Source organism: Elaeis guineensis, chromosome 7 (assembly GCF_000442705.2).
Source record: "Elaeis guineensis isolate ETL-2024a chromosome 7, EG11, whole genome shotgun sequence".
NCBI classification, from domain to species: Eukaryota; Viridiplantae; Streptophyta; class Magnoliopsida; order Arecales; family Arecaceae; genus Elaeis; species Elaeis guineensis.
The window spans coordinates 16,785,662-16,804,223 of NC_025999.2; the positions used below are offsets into that span (position 1 = coordinate 16,785,662).

General features: G+C 37.2%; 1 protein-coding gene across 2 annotated transcripts; it reads right to left on the minus strand.

Annotated features, from left to right (window-relative positions):
- Nucleotides 1-3,343: 3,343 nt before the first annotated feature.
- Nucleotides 3,344-17,123, minus strand: LOC105060462 (uncharacterized). Of its 2 annotated transcripts, none has more exons than XM_010944182.4 (9): nucleotides 16,985-17,123; nucleotides 16,775-16,840; nucleotides 11,130-11,247; nucleotides 9,704-10,791; nucleotides 7,904-8,077; nucleotides 7,705-7,821; nucleotides 4,310-4,489; nucleotides 4,153-4,199; nucleotides 3,344-3,871 (listed from the first exon to the last, which is right to left on the minus strand). In XM_010944182.4, the coding sequence occupies exons 2-9, from the start codon at nucleotides 16,820-16,822 to the stop codon at nucleotides 3,571-3,573; spliced, it is 2,073 nt and encodes a 690-aa protein (XP_010942484.1). In that variant the 5' UTR covers nucleotides 16,823-16,840; nucleotides 16,985-17,123; the 3' UTR covers nucleotides 3,344-3,570. The 2 variants fall into 2 exon arrangements, with proteins under 2 accessions (XP_010942484.1, XP_010942483.1); XM_010944181.4 differs by having other exon boundaries at nucleotides 16,950-17,090.
- Nucleotides 17,124-18,562: the final 1,439 nt, after the last annotated feature.

The window sequence follows — 18,562 nt, forward strand, 5'->3', positions numbered from 1 at the left end:
CAAATCTAAAGATTCATGGTCTGATTAAGGTGGGTGCCAGTATGCTGTCTGACAACCATGGATCAGAATTCTTCATTAGAATCAGATCAGGACTATTAAAAAAAAAAATTTTATTCACTAACCTTTTTAGAGAGAGAATCAATCAAAAGAGAAAATATTTTAGAGAGAGAAAATTCTAGAGAGAAAAAATTCTAGAGAGAGAAAACTCATCTTGAATTCTTCAGGCAATATGATTCAACAAATCTGATTGATTGGATCAAATCATGCTGAAATTATCATGTGGTCAATTCAATAAGATCATGAGAAATAAAATCTAAAAATACCTGATCTGATCAAAGTGGATGTCGGTGTACCGTCCGACGATCACGGATCAAAAATTCATTACGAGGATCATTTAAATTCATCATCATTCTTCTCAAAATTCTAAAAATCTTAGGAGAGAGAAATAATCTAGAGAGAGGATTCTAGAGAGAGAAAGTAGAGAGAGAAAATCTAATTCTAGAGAGAGAAAATACTAGTTCAGACTGAAGAAAGAGAGGGAAGAGAGAGAAACTCTCTTTCTCATATTTTATTATTTATATCATTATTTATTAATTTATTTATTTTATTTTTTTCTTTCTTCTTTTCTTTCTTTCTTTCTTTTCTCTTTTTTTTTCTTTTTCTTCACGGAAGAGAGAGGAGAGAAAATCGTATTTATTATTATTATATTATTATTATTTTATTTTTCTTCTTCTTCTTCTTTTCTTTTCTTTTTCTTTTCTTTTTCTTTTCTTTTCCTTCTTTTTCTTTTCTTTTTCTTTTCTTTTTCTTTTCTTTTCCTTCTTTTTCTTTTCTTTTTCTTTTCTTTTCCTTCTTCTTCTTCTTCTTTTCTTCTTCCCGGGCTTCCTTTGGGCCGAAATAGGGGACCGGCAAGTCCCCTCTCTGGAGTTCCGACCAACGGTGCAGCCGACATGGGGCGGCCATCGCCACCCGAATGAGCCCAAACCGATGGCCGGCGACGACCACCGGCACCCCAAAAAAAATCAAAAGAAAATCGAACCCCTTTTTCATGAAAATCCGACGACTCTGGTCACCGGTGAACATGCATACTGACACGGGAAGGAAGGGGGAGAAGAGAAAAAAGGGAGGAGGCTTACCTCCGACGCCGGCGAGACTTTTTTAGCGAGCAAATTGGACGGGCACAGGTCGGTCTTCCATGGTAATTTTCCGACGATTGCCGCCGACTGAGCTTAGGATCTTCGATGGAAAGGAGAGAGGAGGGATCTTCTCCTTAAATAGAGCCAGAGGGAGCTCTTTTCCGACTCCGATTGGGAGCCAGCGAGAGGAGGAAGAAGACTCCCTTCAGGAGTTCTTCTCCTCTATTTTTTTTTTCGTTTGGGCTTTGGTAGGCTGGGATTCTTATTCGGGCCGGGCCATCACATTCTTCTCCTCTAAAAGAAATTTCGTCCTCGAAATTTTTCTTACTTGAGTCTTCATAGTTTCTTACTTGAATCTCATCCATAAATATTTTAATATTCTAATTTTTGATATAAAATTCATTCTTAAATTATTTTATAAGAAAAAAATCAATACATCAAATATTGATCTGAATATATATACCTCCACTAATTAATCCCCATCCCACCCTTTGCTCGGGTCATTCCAATTGCTCAGATTTTTTAAGATTTATCCATACCACCATAATGTAGCAGAATTCAAACTATGCTTGATGATTTTGATGATAACAAAGAACAAATGATATTGATCAATTGGAAAAAAGATTAAACATGTGAAAGACTGCGTGCTATAATACTTAGTTGTTCATTTTTTAGTTGATTATTTCTCTTAATTTATGGGATATTTGACTTATAAAGAATAATATTTTTATTTATCATATTTATATTATTATTAAAAATTTGGTTTGTTACCTTCTATATCTTAAACTCTTATCTTGTTTCATCTTATGTCAAGTGTGAAGGTTTGCTTTTGTATTCCTTTTTATTTATTTGATTTGTCTAAAATTGCTTTTATTTGCAATTTTATCCAACCAGATCCATCCAATCTTTTCCGTGTAACTGTACCCTGATATGTGTACATGATTCTCAATTGCAAAGTGGGTACTATTATTGACCTCCCCAACTTGTTGCCATCCCTACTTTGGAGCTAGTGAGTTTGGTGGTGTAGGAGAAAAAGGCCATCTCGGACCCGCGATGATTAGATGAGGATGTCCATCATCTCCTGTTTCAGCCTTTGTTGGGCTTTCCTTTGGGCTATGAGCTGTTGATGTGGCCTTTGGGCCTCTTGTTATGTACAGTTGTGTTGTAGCCATGTTGAGCAACCAATTGTTGACTGGCAAGCCGAGTTGCAACCTGCAATAAGAACAGAGGTTGGGTTTTCAGGGTCAGCTCACTCTCGCAGGATCTCGACTCTTTGTTGTGAGGTTGGAAATATTGTCTCAGTTCGGATTGTTCTCTACAACCCGGATGCAGTTGCTGGTAATTAATGATAGATCAGTACACTGTGATGAATATATACCTCGGCCCAGTACACAGCATCTGTCACACCCTAGGAATTGGTTTCTCCCCAAGTGACGGCTTGAGCCAATGCCAAAAGCCCGAGTGCAGCAGGCAATGCCATATGAGTCTCGGGCAAGGATGGTCAATTAGGGGCAACTTGATTTGCAAATAGGTTTGCAACTTGATTGTAGCAAATAGTTTGGCAGCTCTCTTTGGAAGGCTAACCAAACAGCACCTTAAATGAAAATATCATGCATATTCACTCTTTGCCCACGAATAAAAGCCAAACCAATGTCAGGGCAATGGCTCCTACATTTTCCTCTGCTATGATTTTTCATATATAATAGACTTTTAATTCTTAAGTAGGGTAAGAACCCAAAATGAAAACAAACATGACATTTCATAGAGCAAGAGAGGAAAAAGAGGTAAATGATACCTTAGACATGACTGCTTGCAATTCAATTTTCAGATGTCAAATTTATGTGCTATGTAACATCAAATTTTCTTACCGATCAAATGCATTTAAGGAACATTTGCCAAACTAGCCATTCAGGACATATGAAACCGGACCAGTCACATGATTTAAGCTATTGGTTCAAGATATAAAACCCTTGTCCTTCCAATTCAAATCTTCTCTACCGTCAAGTCGACAACACTATACCACAATGACAATGAGATCCCCATCTAGGTTCCTCTCTCTCTCTCTCTCTATCCCCATTGTTGGATCTGGAACTCTCGAAACTCCCGACAACTCCGATCTCTCTCTCTCTCTCTCTCAACATCTCTCCTCCCTCTCTTTCACAGTTCGCTGAATGAAAAGTTCTCCAAGCTCCAAATTGATCACTGTCTGGCAAACCTTGCATTCACTTCAATTTAACTAGTAAACAGATTTGAAATAAAGATGGAAATCTATATGTGATGATGTATTTACAATCAATTATTTATATAAAAGACCCTGCACTGATGTTCCAACACTATTTTCCAGAGAAACATAGTAAATGCCATGAAAACTGGAGCAAAACTTCATCAAGTCATAGCTGTCTCTGACATCCTCGCTAAGTGTTTCGCTGTACATCTAACCCTCAAATTCAAGAAATGCCCAATCATCATCTGAAGGCACAGAGAGTTTGCGACCAACATTGAGTTCTGTATCATTATTATTGCCGCTTTCTTGCTGCTGCCCCTTTGAGGAGTCTTGGTCATCTAATTTCACATGACTGAGGACCCCATCTGATGAATGTAAACTCCCATGGCATGATGAACTGGATGATGATACCAAGCTGGAAGTTGATCTTTGTGATTTACCAGGAGGTATGCACCCATCAACTCTTGCTTTGAGCAACATCACATCCTCACAGGTGACAGCTATTTCACCTCTTAAGAAGACCAAAAAAAAAAGGGCACATGTAAGCTTATCTTATAACTTCACTAGAATCGCATGTCATATCCACAAAATTATGGCATAAAAGCCAAAAAGCTCCAGATTTTCACCATACTGTGATAGCTCTATAGGGATTATAATTTTTAAGATAAAGTCAACTCAATATGAATAAGAAGAAATCATTTTCAACATAAATAATTTACAAATTGGGGTAGCTAAACAGAATTAAACTTTAAACATATTAATAAGTCAAGAGATAAAAATGCAAAAACTTACTGCAATGCATCAACAATGTTACCACTGTCCATCAAGAACTCCCTCAACTGCAAAACGGTAACAAGAGCATGAAGTATGGCTGATTAGTTGCATTCATCGCCAATAGATATATATCATTTATTAAGATAGTCAATGGGCATAAAGCATAATAAGAAACCTTAGTGTTCTCCTCTGCCTCTTGTTTCAGTTTTTTTGACTCTTCTGCTATTGCATCCATTATGAGTTCTTGTTCACGAAGAGCCTTGCGAGCCAATTCTTCTCTTTCAAGCTTTTCCAGCTCAGCCATTGCCATTTTTTCCTCTGCAGCAGATCTTCGAGCTTCAAGAGCTTGGCGGATCTAGTATGAGGTGAACAGCCTTTCATAACTCTAGGTTAGTGAAAAAAAACATGTATGAACATAAAAGCAATATGCAAACAGCCAAAACTTTCCCATGGTATATATGCGGGAAAATCAAGCAGTCAGCAAACTGGTGACAATGAAGACTGCTGGTTACAAATGGAAGTATGGTGAAAGATGATCCCAATAAGATTCTACATGTAGATACACGAACTAACATGTTCCCATGGAAGTAGCTGTTGTATTGTTTCAACCACTCTGGGAGTGCACATGTGAGAGAAAAGGAGGGGGTGGGGGGGTTGGGATCTATTATAATTTAGATGGCGGCATGAATAAACAATAACACTATAGTGTTCGGAACTGACATAGCAAAGGGAAAGTTCACAAATTGTAATGAGGCAGGCCATATACCGAAGAGCACCAGGTATATATTTTGGGAGAAGAGGTACCATGTCATCAAGGGCCTACTATATAATAGTAGAAATAAGGAGGTTTAAATGGAATAAAAGTAAAAAATTCCAAAAAATTGTAATTTATACATAATTATTTATTTTATATTTCCAAAACTAACTTTATTGCATCTGGTTGTGGAATAGAGGGTTAAATAGAATCAAAGCTCCTTTACTCCACCTATCACTTTAACTTGCCAAATGCTAGAAAAGTATCCAATGTATTCTGCAGGTTAATAGGGCATTTAAAAAAATGCAGTGCTACCTTTCCCCTGAACCTGAAGTAAACTATTCCACCATGTAGCATATAGTTTATTCCAACATAAAGTGGGTTAGGAGTAAAGTCCTATATATCAAATAGGGCCTAAATTAGGTGCCAATAGCAAATATATTTAGAAAAGAGTCAAAAGACGTCTGATATGGTACATTGATGATTCAATTAGATGGCAAGAATTGGTCCCAAGGTCACTTGTTTTCTCAGATTCAATTCTTCCAATTTATAAGTTCTGAACTTCAGAGCTAATCAGATCTTAAAGTATGAAAACACAAGGGTAGACTATAAGCAAATATCATATTAAACTATAATCATATCAAAACAACTGTTTTTGCATATGACAACAAAGAGGAATATCAACAGCATTAAGATACTTCATGATTCATCAAAAGGTCGCAAAAAATTAGATCTCATGATTTGGATGCATGCAATGGTGTCTGTGAACATGTTTGGTCTCATACTAAGGTGGCAAGAAGGAACGGCATATATTGCCTACCAAAGCAGAAGTGTAAAAGGCCAACCAACTTGCAGGCTCTGACTGCCTACAAAGTATGTTATTCAATCCATAAAAGATGAGGAATTACAAGACTAATTAAATTAACATATTAGATCATGAAAGCAAGGTGCAGGTTTGGAACCAATAACAGCTTCTCAAAACAAAAAAGCAAAAACTTGATGGCTCAAATAATCCCATGATAGCAAGTTGGGCGGTAGAATAAACATCCACATATGCATGAAGGTGTGCAGGAATCAAGTTTTAGATACTGTTGAACAGGACACCCTGTGTACGATCACTCAGGATGGTGGATGTCCACCCACCCCCACCCCCGCCCTTCCCCCTTCTCTTTCTGGTTCCATTTTCTGATGAATCCCATTCCTACACCAGGGACAGAACCCCATTCCGACACTCAAGACAGCAGGATGCCCTGCTGTCCCACCAGTATAAACCTTGTCCATGTATATAGATGAGCTTGTATACATTTACATACATACATGCATGCACAGGTATACTTTCGTGAGAAGGGAAAGAAAAGAAGCATGATAGTTACATCACATTATCAACGTTTACAGCAGGTCAACAAGTTATCATCTAGAGTGGGCTTATACTACATTGTTTCCTTGATATATGCCCAACTGATGGCAAAGGATCTAACATTGAATGATGACATCATGCATGGATATAATTAATACCTCCCGAGCAAAAAAACTCTCATGGTCCAATATTTACATTAGTGCACTTGGAGCTCAATACAGACTCCTGTGTTCTGGGAATGGATAGATCTTAGGTGAATGGAAGCCTGAAAAACAAAAAAGATGGCCAGTTTGGCAACTCAGAAGGCTTTGATCCATGAAGTATTTAAGCTTGTAAGTCTAACAAAAGCTTAGTTAAATGTGTTTTAGGTTGTGTTACCCCGACCAGCAATCAGGTTGGCTAAATTGGTAGCCAGCTGGAATTTTTTAACTTAAGAGGATTGTTTCTTAGCATCTTAACTCTGCTGTAAGTGTTTCAAGTGATTTAAGTCTTGTTAGGCCAGCCCACAACGAACAAAGATTTAATAACATGGCCTTATGGTATCTTAACTTTGATAAAAGAGTTCATCTAATCAAATCTAGTCAGGATAGTCCTCAACTTACAAAAGATTCATCATACACATAACGAGCGTGGTGATACATCTTGTTGTTTCACCATCTACTCGCAAGGCGCATGCAATCATCTTGAATGAAAACAAATAAACAATCTATATTACTAAACATTACATTCAACAATACTAGAACTGAAATATATTTCACCAATGCATATTTGTGAGCCATAGTGCTAGCCACCTGAGGCAGGTCCAGACTTTTGACCTGTTGCCTGCACCATTCACCTGAGTCATTTGCAACCCCATGTGGATAAAGGCAGAATATGTAGAGACTACACCAACATACACTAGAAACCTCCATACTTGGAGGCATCTCATTATCAATTTCAACTTTTTGTAACCATACAAGTAAACAAGAAAATATCTACATTAAAATAAAACTGCAATATCTTTCAAGCAGTGAAGCAATATAGAAACAGAAAAGCAACAGACAATTACCAGAAAATATAATGTCAAAGCAAATTCATATATTTTATGATTAAACAATAACTAGACGAATTAAAATGTATAAATGTTTTAAAAGTTTCAATTACACTGTTAGGATTCTCAAAGTTGCACCTTGTCTCCCTTCTCAAAAGGCCTTCTATGCAAAATACCTCCAAAACATTTAGTCTACTGGTTTCCACATTATATAACATAACATTTGAAATCATCAATGAGATGTCAGGGTTGGAGAATCCATCTAATGCATTCAAGCATCCAACAAATTGAACAGAACAACCAAGATGGATAGCCAATAAAAAACCCAAAAAGTCAGAAAGTGCGAATATGCAGATCAAAGAGCAGACGTAAGCATATCTTAGTATGTCTATTGAAACATAAGCCAAATGTAAGAACTCAGAAGTGCACCTCCTCAATTACTGAAAGAGATTTATTCCGTTCATCTGACAAACTGAGAAGTCGAGATTGAAGCTCCCGAGCTTCAGTTGCTAAAATAACTTTTTCACCATACACCTCTCCTGTGTGCTGCAAAATACAAGAAAATGGCTTCAGTTCTCCCTTTCAAGCAATCAACAAAGCAAAAACAACAATAACAAAGACAACCAACCATGTCGTTTGCTTCCTTTGCATGCTTCAACATCTGCTTGAGTTCCACCACCTTGAGAAGAATATCTTGACCAGCAGTCAAGGCCGCCTCCTTGGTCTGTTTGGCCCTCTCCTCAAGTTGTTCTACCTCTTTCATCAAATTAGTCACCGACTCCTTGGCAGACATCAAGTTTTCCTGGACATTTTCTTAAAGATGTTAAATCTCTCTTGCAGCAACATGTTTTGCTGCTAGATAAAATAGAAAACACTGCCAACAAAAACTATAATTCTTACGGTTTATTTAATAATTTTGTATAATGTGACATGGTAAATGTTAGATTCAATACAAACAAAAATTCCAGCAAAGAAAAAACAACTTAGGAATCAAAAATGACTTGTGACTTTCATGGCCACTCTTTTCAGAAGCCATCTATGCAGCTGCATGTATATGCAGTCTCCTAACTGCCCTGCATAGGGTGTAGGACACCTTTGTATGTAGACAGGTTACACAATGGGCAAAGCAGTGGCCGCCATGAGCCCAAGCCCCGGATATGCAGCCCTCCATATCCTCTATAATTATTCTTTTTTGAAATTTTATCCAACTATTTCTAAATTTGATATCCAATCATCTATTATTACGGACTTTACTGATATTTTGTCTATTTGTCTTTTGTAAATATCAACTGCATATGCACTGGCTAAATGGCGACATACCACTTAGGCACTATCACCTTGACCACCCACCTGCCATGGCTGTCTTTTAAACCTGGATCATGGCTTTTCTACACCATGTACCACATTTAAGGATATATCTTCCACCACAATGGCGCCCCCCCCCCCCAAAAAAAAAAAAAAAACTTCCATCTCCATAAAGAGGTTGCCAAAGTCAGTCGGATATTTATATTGCAATAAGCATTTCAAGACAAGAATGCACCTATTAGTTGCTTCATGGGTTCCAAAGGTCAACACGACAAAATGCGACCTTTCAGATTCTAGGTTTGAAACAGACCAATATGTCATTTTCAAAAGCAAGTCCTTCAGCTTATGAAGAATGGCAACCTAAGACTACAGGCATAACATTTTCAACATTTTGCATTAAAGACTAAAAACACATCTTAATTGCTTATCATGAAAGGACATTAATTTATTAGTTTAAAAGTCCTACCACATGAATCAAGGTGTTGATTGTGCCAGCTCATGCTGCCAAGCACATATATTGTGACAAACCTAGACTAGTATGATGCATAGAGGTGAACATCTAGGAAGTCAATAGAGGTACAAACAAGTGATCGTTACTATTTGTTTGTCATGATATATTTCAATTCACATATACAATAACTCAACGGCAAATGACAATGATATCAGAATGTAAAATCACAAAGTTATACCACCATAAGGCTACATAAAGTAAGTTTAAGTGGTTAACAAAACATAGGACAATTACCAGAAGATCTTGTCTATTAAAGAGGACCATAATGATTATCAACCTAAAAATTTTAAAACCAAGAGTAGTTTCTTTCTTGCACAGCTGTCTTTTCAATTAATATTCATGACCCCTTATAGCCTAGCAAAGACATTGTCATAATCATTTTCTTCATCCAAGCCTTTCCCATCAATATGGCATCAGGTATGGTGCAGAACTCTAATTCAAGAGAGCTCTATGGAAGGATTTTCTCCTTAACAATTTACTACACAGAAATTGAGTTACAGATGACTAAAACTAAAAATTTCCAACACAATGGTAGACATTTAGGTATAATTTTCTTGCTCTGAAAACTGCTGAAATTGCACATTGAAAACAATCAAATGGCAGATGTGGTACCTTATTGTTTTTGGCATCAATAATAAATTCTTCCAGAAACTCAATGCTAATAAGATGGCCTGATCGAGTAGCTAGTGTGGATGGAACATCAACAGAAGGCAGCTCACTCTCGATAGATAACAAATCAGTACTAGTCTTGGATAAACACCTTGACTTCTGTTCTTCATATTCACTACTAGTACCGTCAATACCCTTCTGTATGCCAGCACCAGCATCCATAGAATCAGAGCTTTCGTCACAAACTGTCTGCAGGGTATCTTGACCAGAGATAAAAGTAGATGAAGCAGTATCATTAGGTTCTAACCCATATAAATCCTGACTCTTAGCAGGTTCACCTGAAAATTGGGACTGTTGCACTTCAGATTCACTTACATAATGGTTGATACCAACTTCTTCAGCAGCTCCATGCTCAAATTGATCTGGATTTTTTTCAGCATTTGCTAATGAAGGATTCTTAACATCGGAATTAACAGCAGCTCCATACTCCAATTGATCTGGATTTTTTTCAACATTTGCTGATGAAGAATTCTTAACATCGGAATGAACAGCTCCAATGGATTTTTCAGCATTCAACTCGTACAAATCTTCGCCATTGGAATGCAGGGCTTCATTCAAATTCTCTGCTACTCCCATGCAACACTGAAAGTGTTCACCCAAAGAATCCTGTTCAAGTTTGGCATTGGAGTTTACTTGATTGCAGTTATTCTCACCATGGGCATCAGAAAGGCCAGCATCAACCATTGTTTTGCACAGGAAGTCGTCAAGATGAGGAGCACCATTCTTCAGATTAGAAGTGAAACCAGTTCTATTGTCCACTAAATTTGGTAACATATGGGGACTTGGATAAATGTTTCCATCAAAACATTCATCATGAGGCATGAGAAGACTGGGTTCCTTTGGATCACCTGCATATCCAACTTGTGAACCTTCATCAACTGCTTCCACCATACCTAATGAATTGGCAACAGCAGAACTTGTATCATGATCAGAAGCTCTTCCACGTCTTACTAAATCTCCTTCTGTAAGTAGAGTCATAAGGATTTCAACTTCTTCATCTCCCAGTGGAGCAGCCTGCTTGCCCAGCCCAACTGCTCTTGCAAATCATATTCTTCCATCAGGCTTGATTATTGAAAAAGGAAAATGTAATAACACACATTTCTGCACATGCATCGAGTCATCCATGCACCAATTGCACGTAAAGATACATATGCATGCATACATTATCTCAAAAAAAAAAAAAACACTATAGCCAGTAACCCTAATCCCAACTTTAAAATCAACCAAGAAAATAATCTCATAGTGCTTTAAAGGACTAGCTGGTGCAATGAAAAGAAATATATAATATAGATTCAGAAGAAGTAGGCATTGTGCTGTTTTCATGCATCTGGATCTAAAAAAATAATCAAACATAGACCAGCAGTCTTACCTTCAGCAGATAAATTTTCCATTTCATTTGGTAAAACATCTGAAAGAATAAATTCAACTGCAGCATCAACATCCACAGAATGTTCAATGGCAACAGCCTTTAATATACGAAGATCAACCTGCAGAAAGAAAAACATGGTCTGTCACTCCAAGGCATAAACCAAAACTGAACAAGGTTTCAGAAGTACAAAACCCTGTGACACAGAGAATGGAGGAGCGAAAAAGAGAAAAAAGTAATTACTCGTCAAATAAATCAACAGGAAACAAAATGAATACAATAGAAAATAAAAGTAAAACTATAAGAAAAATGAACAAAATATTCCTAGAATCTATTTGAATGAATAAGAAATAAATATATTAATTAATTATTCCATGATGCAAAGGAAGAAGGTATTAGCAACAAATGCAATGCAAAATATAAGTCATTTAGTACAGAAATTTATTATCCTATTTTTTTGCTAATATATCAAGTATTTTTATGCAAATTTCAAATATATCTTAGTACAACAAAAAGCTCAACCTAAGACATGACCTAACTGATTCAATCCAAGTTATGTTTAAGCTAGAAATTATTAAGTTGGGTCAGCTTTGGTTTGGGTTGGTCAAATCACACTCAACATTCCTAGTGTTACATATTGACCCTTAGATGATTCCATCATTTTGCACTTCACCTCTTCCTCCATGTTCCCTATATATGGGTACGGATATGTGTGCGTGCATGCATGTGTATCCTTCACTAGATCAAGATAAGAGATTGAGAAAGATTGAATGAGTTCCTTTTTCTTTCTTTTCTTGATTTATTCTTTTTTTGGGTGTTCATAGGATATGTTTGAAACATAGTAAGTTCTTTTGGCCATGGAGATACACAGAAGTATTTTGGCCATGGACACATAAGGCATGTTGGATAGTAAATGCTTCAATGGGGAATTTGGAGTGCCTGATTGAAAAGAGAAGATTGAATATAGGAGTAAACATTGTAGTTGTGGTTTGTTGAGAGGATTTTATTTCTTTTGGTTGCACATGCAAGGATATCAAATGAAGCTACAAATACACTCTTGAGTGACTTACATGCCATGGACTTGGATGATATGTATTTGAACCAATGTATGTCAAAGGTTGACATAAGGAAGAATGGGGTTTGACGTTGGGTTCATTCCCAACTCAGTTCTAGAAGGTTGCTACGAATTGAAAAATAATTGTGGAAATCTAATTGAATAAGGCTGGTATTGATAAAATGTAGGTAGATGTAGAAGAACCAAATATCGAGATGAGTGCATATTATAGGGAATATTGATATCAAGATAAGTCGAGATCTTATCCAATCAAGAGACATATTGTAGGGAATATTTCTTTTTTCCTTATTTCTAATATTCTTTTACGTCATAAGCAAGAAACGAAAGCACAAATTTGTGAGTAATTCAAAGGAACCTACAACTACAAATAGAGATGCCTGGCCATTGTAAAGAGCATCTTGAATTAAATGAAATTTCTTGTTCTATTCTCCATTTTTCTTTGATAGTTCTTTATTATTGCTTCTTCCTCCTATCTTGCTACTCCATTGTTGAGTGGGTCTTCTTTTTGAAGGAGAGTTTATTGTGTGCACTGTTTATTATCAAAGTAGGTCTAGTTTGCCAGTGGTGTTCTACATCGATGTTGAAGTGATGGTTCATCGAAGATTGATCAAATAGTTGCAAGAAGACATAGCTTAACTACAGGTGGGGAGCATCATTGTGCATTTGGCCGTGGTCGCTGCCTCAGAGGATTGGATTGGTAGGATGATATGGCATCGAATGCATCTTCTGAGCACCTCATCAACCACTTCCACTAGCATGCTCTAGATCAAGGGCTGATTCATCTTCCCCAACTTCATGAGAGAGTCTTGCAAGATCATCAAAGGCTCTCCAGCATTAAAGCCATGATTTCTGAGTTTAATAGGAAACTTGATCCAGAGGAACTTTCTCGATTGGATGACCGCCATCGAGAGGTTCTTCGAAGCTATGGATGTCCCCAAAATCGTGACCTTAAAATTATGAGGCTGTGATCAATGTGGTGGGAGAAAATCCACTGCTCTAGAGTGAACATTGGAAAAATAATCACTTATTGGCCAAAGATGGAAAAGCATCTAAGCAGTGTCCCCATCACTTCCTTCCAGTAGATCACTCTCACTTTATCAAGCTTATATGAATGTTAGATAGGACAAAAGGAGCATCATTAACACCAAGGAGTTTTCAAACCGTTTGCTTTGATATGGCTGCATGAAGATGAAAGAATTCACATAACTCATGATCTTGATACAAGTTTCAATATATGATGAGATCACTAATGAAACCATGAAGCATATGATGCCTATCACAAGACGCTGTATGCAAAGAAGCTGCAATGAGCCCAAATAGAAAGAAGGGGATCCATTGATGCATGTGCCACAATGTGTGCTGCCACTTCCTTCTCAAAGAATACTACAACAACCCAATCTAGCACTACAAGAAGACCATCAGCCACCAACCATCATGTCAAGCAATGCATCCTCACGAACCATGCCACAACACACATACTCCACCATTTTTCTACACTTGTGGAGATCAAGAACACTATGCTCTCGAGTGTCCTCGCTAATGCCCCACTATTGAAATCTACTTCATCAACGCAAATGATGAATGGGATGGCAAGTATGAAGAGCATGGCATCAATTTATAAGAGTTGATCAACCCATCTACGATGACAAACCAGTTGATGAACCCACCATTGACCTTAAAGCAAATCAAGGCCAAAATCATATCTTGCGGCGAATGATAAATGCACATAAAACCAAAGAAAGGATTGGCTTTGAACCGACTTTTTTTGCACTTTACATCACTATGGATGTGTGTGCAACATCAATTAGGTTGGTGTAAAAATATTATATCTCTAGAAGTCATTATAAGTTCAATCTAGAAAATAGAGAAGCACCCCCCATACATATTTGCCTAATTCAAAAAAGGCAATGAGGTAATAGTCTCCAAACACTGCCTTGTTAATTTCTCTATTGGTGACACTTAAGTTGACAGCATATGTTATGATGCTATGCCAATTGATGCTTGCCATATTGAGGGGTGAACCATGACAGAAGATAAAACACATACTTCTTTTGTAAAGCTAGAGTCAAGATCATTCTCCGACCATGAAAGAGGAAACCCCACCAAAAAAGCCTCAGTATGATCATCCACAAGGAAGAGGCTAGCATAAATCCCAATGCCCGATAAGGAGTTTGATGATTTGCAGATAAAGTGCTCCCCAGAGGTCTACCCCCTATGTGCGAATCCAGCGTATGATAAACCTCATACCTGATGCCAACTTGCTAAATGTCCTTCACTACTGAATGGTGCCAAAGGAGCATGAGGTATAAAGGCAAAGTCCATGATCTTTTACACAGACTCAATCTACAAGAGTTTAAGGCCCGTACTTTCCCCACCATGCTTGTTCCAAAGAAAGACAGAACCTGGAAATGTGCATAGGTAGCAATGCCAACAGTAAGATCCCACTGCAGTAGTGATGTCCCATCTCTCAATTAGGTGATACGACAGACTAGCTTGCAAGAGCCTGCATTTTCTCCCAGATTGACCTCTGCTCAAGCTACCAACAACAATAAGTGGAACCATGTTTGAAATGCATGACAGGCATTACAAGCAGCTTCTCATGCCATTTAGTCTCTAATATTTGAGCACATTCATGTAAGCATGAATCAAATACTTCAACCATTTATTGGAAAATTTGTAGTTGTGTATTTTGATGCAAACTTGCGTACATCTGCAATTCTTGTGGACATATTAAGCACTTAAGAGAGGTTTTTGGAACCTTGTGCCAAAAGAAGCTGCATCTAAACTCCAAGAAATGCTCATGGATGGTGCCCAAATTGATCTTCCTAAGATATGTCATATTCAAAAATGGCATCCGAGTTGATGAGTAGAAGGTTAGAGCCATCAAAGAATGGCCAACTCATTGAAACATCCATGATGTTCAAAGCTTCCATGGCCTTGTAACATTTCATCTATGCTTTATCAAGAACTACTCCATCATGGGTCTTACCACGAACTGCATGAAGCAAGGAAAGATTATCTCGACACTCAATACTAGAAATAACTTCCACAAATTGAAAGTTTGTTAATGATGCAAGCACCCAACTTGGCACTACTAAACTTTGACCAAGTTGTTAGGTGGATCTAATAAAGGCAAAGTCAATGAGCTTTTATGCAAAGACTCAATCTGCGAGAGTTTAAGTCCCGATACTATGCCCACCCTGCTCACTCCAAATAAAGATGGAACCTGGAAAATGTGCATGGAAAGCAATGCCATCAGCAAGATCATGATGACATAGTCATGTCCAAACTCTTGATAATGTCAGACCAACTTGCAAGAGCCCAAATTTTCTCCAAGATTGACTCAAGCTACCAACAAATTTGAATCTACTCAGGCATTGTAAAGAGCATCTCAAAATAAAATTCTTGTTCTATTCTCAATTTTTCTATGAGAGTTCTTTATTGTTGCTTTTTCCACCTATCTTGCTCCACAGTTGAGTAGATATTCTTCAAGGAGAAAAATCACCAAGTATGCACCATAGGTGATTAAGGAAGACTGCATGCAGATACATGCTTATGTGTGTACATAATCTCAAACTACATTGGAGATGTCTGGTCAGGGAGTAGGAAGATTGCATGCTGGCAGAATTCTTAAACCTTTGGTTTCATGAAGGAGCTTTTATTCTTTCTTTTGCATATTGGAGTGCATGAGATGGGAAATGGCTACAATCAAATAGGACCCACACATAGAGAGAGGCATCCACGCGAACAGTGTATAAATTTTTCTCTGTGTATTCTTATATTTATAATACTTTTAGAGTGAACAAAGATGCATGAATGCACAAACACATACACAAATCCAATCATCAGAAAAGCTGATGAATAAAAAGTCAAAATCTTGATAAGCTGACCATCAACATCAAGCAGGAGTAATTAGCTCCGGTATAGGATTCATACTATCATCCACAAGAAATTTGATCAATTTATCAAGCCAACGATTCGAGGCAAAGGAATCTTCAATCGCTGTACTTTTTCTTATACACATAGGACTTCTTTCCCATTTGCTTTTGAAAATACATTACAAACCAATTGTTTTAAAATGATAAGAATTACCAATTGAAGCGGTGGCAAAAAGAAATCACAAAACCAAATTCATACTATAAACAATTAATCTGTCCCATGAAGAACCCTTATGTCTGATGAGTGACCAAGGGAAAACTTAAAAGGTTAACAACACAAAGTCAAAGCCGAAATTTAAGCAATATTTTTTTTGGATTTCATCATGAAATCGATCATCCTTAAGTTTATGATAGTTGCATTGTACTCTCTAGAATTTTGCCCAAAAAAATAAATAAATAAACAAAGAATGAGAACCAAACAGATTGTAGAGGAGAAGAAGCCAATCTAGGGTCTCACGACCCTGGAATCGACGTACAAGTGCAACTCCCTTTGAAGATACTAATAATTAATTCCTTTACCCTTTTTCGTTGCTCAAACTCTATTGAACAATAATATTAACATACATCAAAACCGACAACAATTAAATTCCCAAAAATGGCAAAATGCACCCATCACTAAAAGAATGATAACTCACTTGCGGGAAAACCTCGCACAGCGATCGGAAAACCGACTGGAAAGCCATCTTCTACTGGTTATCTGCCTGCAAAAAGAAAAGAAATCAGAAGGATGATCAAAAAGCCCAAAACAAGGACGAGGGATCGATCGAGACGAAAAAAAGACCCTAACGAAGATAGGCAGGAAGGAATTACAAGGAAGGGGAGGGCGAAGGAATCGCGCAACACACCGTATCAGCTCTAAGACCTTTCGTATATTTATTTAAAACAAGATGAGACGAAGGCTTTTCTTCCATTTTTTTTTTTGGGTACATGACGGGCGTTTCCTTCGTCCCCAAGAGTCCGCCCGACGCCCGCGGGAGATACCGTAACGTCAGGGCCTCCATCCAGCAGTTCGTTTGTACAATGAGATTCGCGAGTTTAACAGCATTATGATATTGTTGTAATATTATATAATAAGTACATTAAAACTATAAAATTTAATAATTACGATGTCATTATAACATATCTGATAAAATGATTTACTATGAAGTATAATCTAATCTTTAATACACACACCTCTCACTCTCTCCCTCTCTCTCTCTTTCTCTCTCTCTAAATATACATATATTTATGCACGCATATATATATATATATATATATATATATATATATATATATATATATATATATATATATATATATATATATATATGTATGTATGTATGTATGTATATATATATATATATATGTATGTATGTATATATATATATATGTATGTATGTATGTATATATATATATATGTATGTATGTATGTATATATATATATATGTATGTATGTATGTATATATATATATATGTATGTATGTATGTATATATATATATATATGTATGTATGTATATATATATGTATGTATATATATATATATATGTATATATATATATATATATGTGTGTGTATGTATATGTGTGTGTGCGCGCGTGTGTAATTTATATTAAAATTGAGGCTTCTGTGCACATGTGGGGTTTTATGAAAAAGAGAAGGAGCCATGTGGGAAAAAGTCATAAAGAGAAGGTAGCACAAGAGTAAGGTGGCTCACCACGTGACCCTAGCCATCGCCTAAGCTTCCCTATTTGGCCGCTTCATTCGCTTTAAGCCTCCCACCTGATTGAGACTCTTAAGGACAGAAAAATAATAGAAAAATTTGAGAAAAATATTGAAAATTCATCAAAAATTAGGGAAAGATGGAAAAAAAATTGAAAGGTAAGTGGCAGTCGAGCATGTCGAAGCAATCCTTGAGACATTGTCAATGTAGGTGAAGTTGTGCTGGACATCAACATTGTCGCAAGTCTTGAAGAGGCTATTGGCATTGCTGGAGAGAATGAATTTGATGAAGAAGTAGGCCATGATAGGGCGGACTCAAGGACCGTAGATGGTGAAGAAGTGGAGGCCGATGATGAAGAGGTCGTTGGACAGTCGTTGAATACGGTGTTGGCAGTGCGGGCGATAATGGTGTTCCTCTCTCCATGAGACACAAGGCACTCTTTCTCACCTTCACCTCTCTTTATCTCTCCCCCCCTCTCACGATTTCACCTCGAGCCCTCGTGCCTTTTAGTTGCTATGTTGCCTACCGTAGCGGTCGAGGCCTACTAGGGTGTCCAACAGTCTATTTATCTCTCCCTTCTTCTATCTTCTCCCAATTTAATTTATGGTACTACTAGAGTCTCGGAGATATTAAATCTAAATGACTATTCATTTAATTAGTGAGTTCTCTCCGGATGGTCGATGATTATATCATGTTAATGATGCAATTGAGATTTGTGTAGTT

What these genes read in the sequence shown, in the direction of transcription:
- LOC105060462 (XM_010944182.4), bottom strand. Translation starts at nt 16,822, where the DNA reads ATGGCTTTCCAGTCGGTTTTCCGATCGCTGTGCGAGGTTTTCCCGCAA. An exon ending in CTCTTTCAGTAATTGAGGAG is followed by an intron (nt 4,490 to 7,704) that starts GTGCACTTCTGA and finishes ACCTCATACTAG; the next exon opens with ATCCGCCAAGCTCTTGAAGC. An exon ending in AACATTGTTGATGCATTGCA is followed by an intron (nt 3,872 to 4,152) that starts GTAAGTTTTTGC and finishes GGTCTTCTTAAG; the next exon opens with AGGTGAAATAGCTGTCACCT.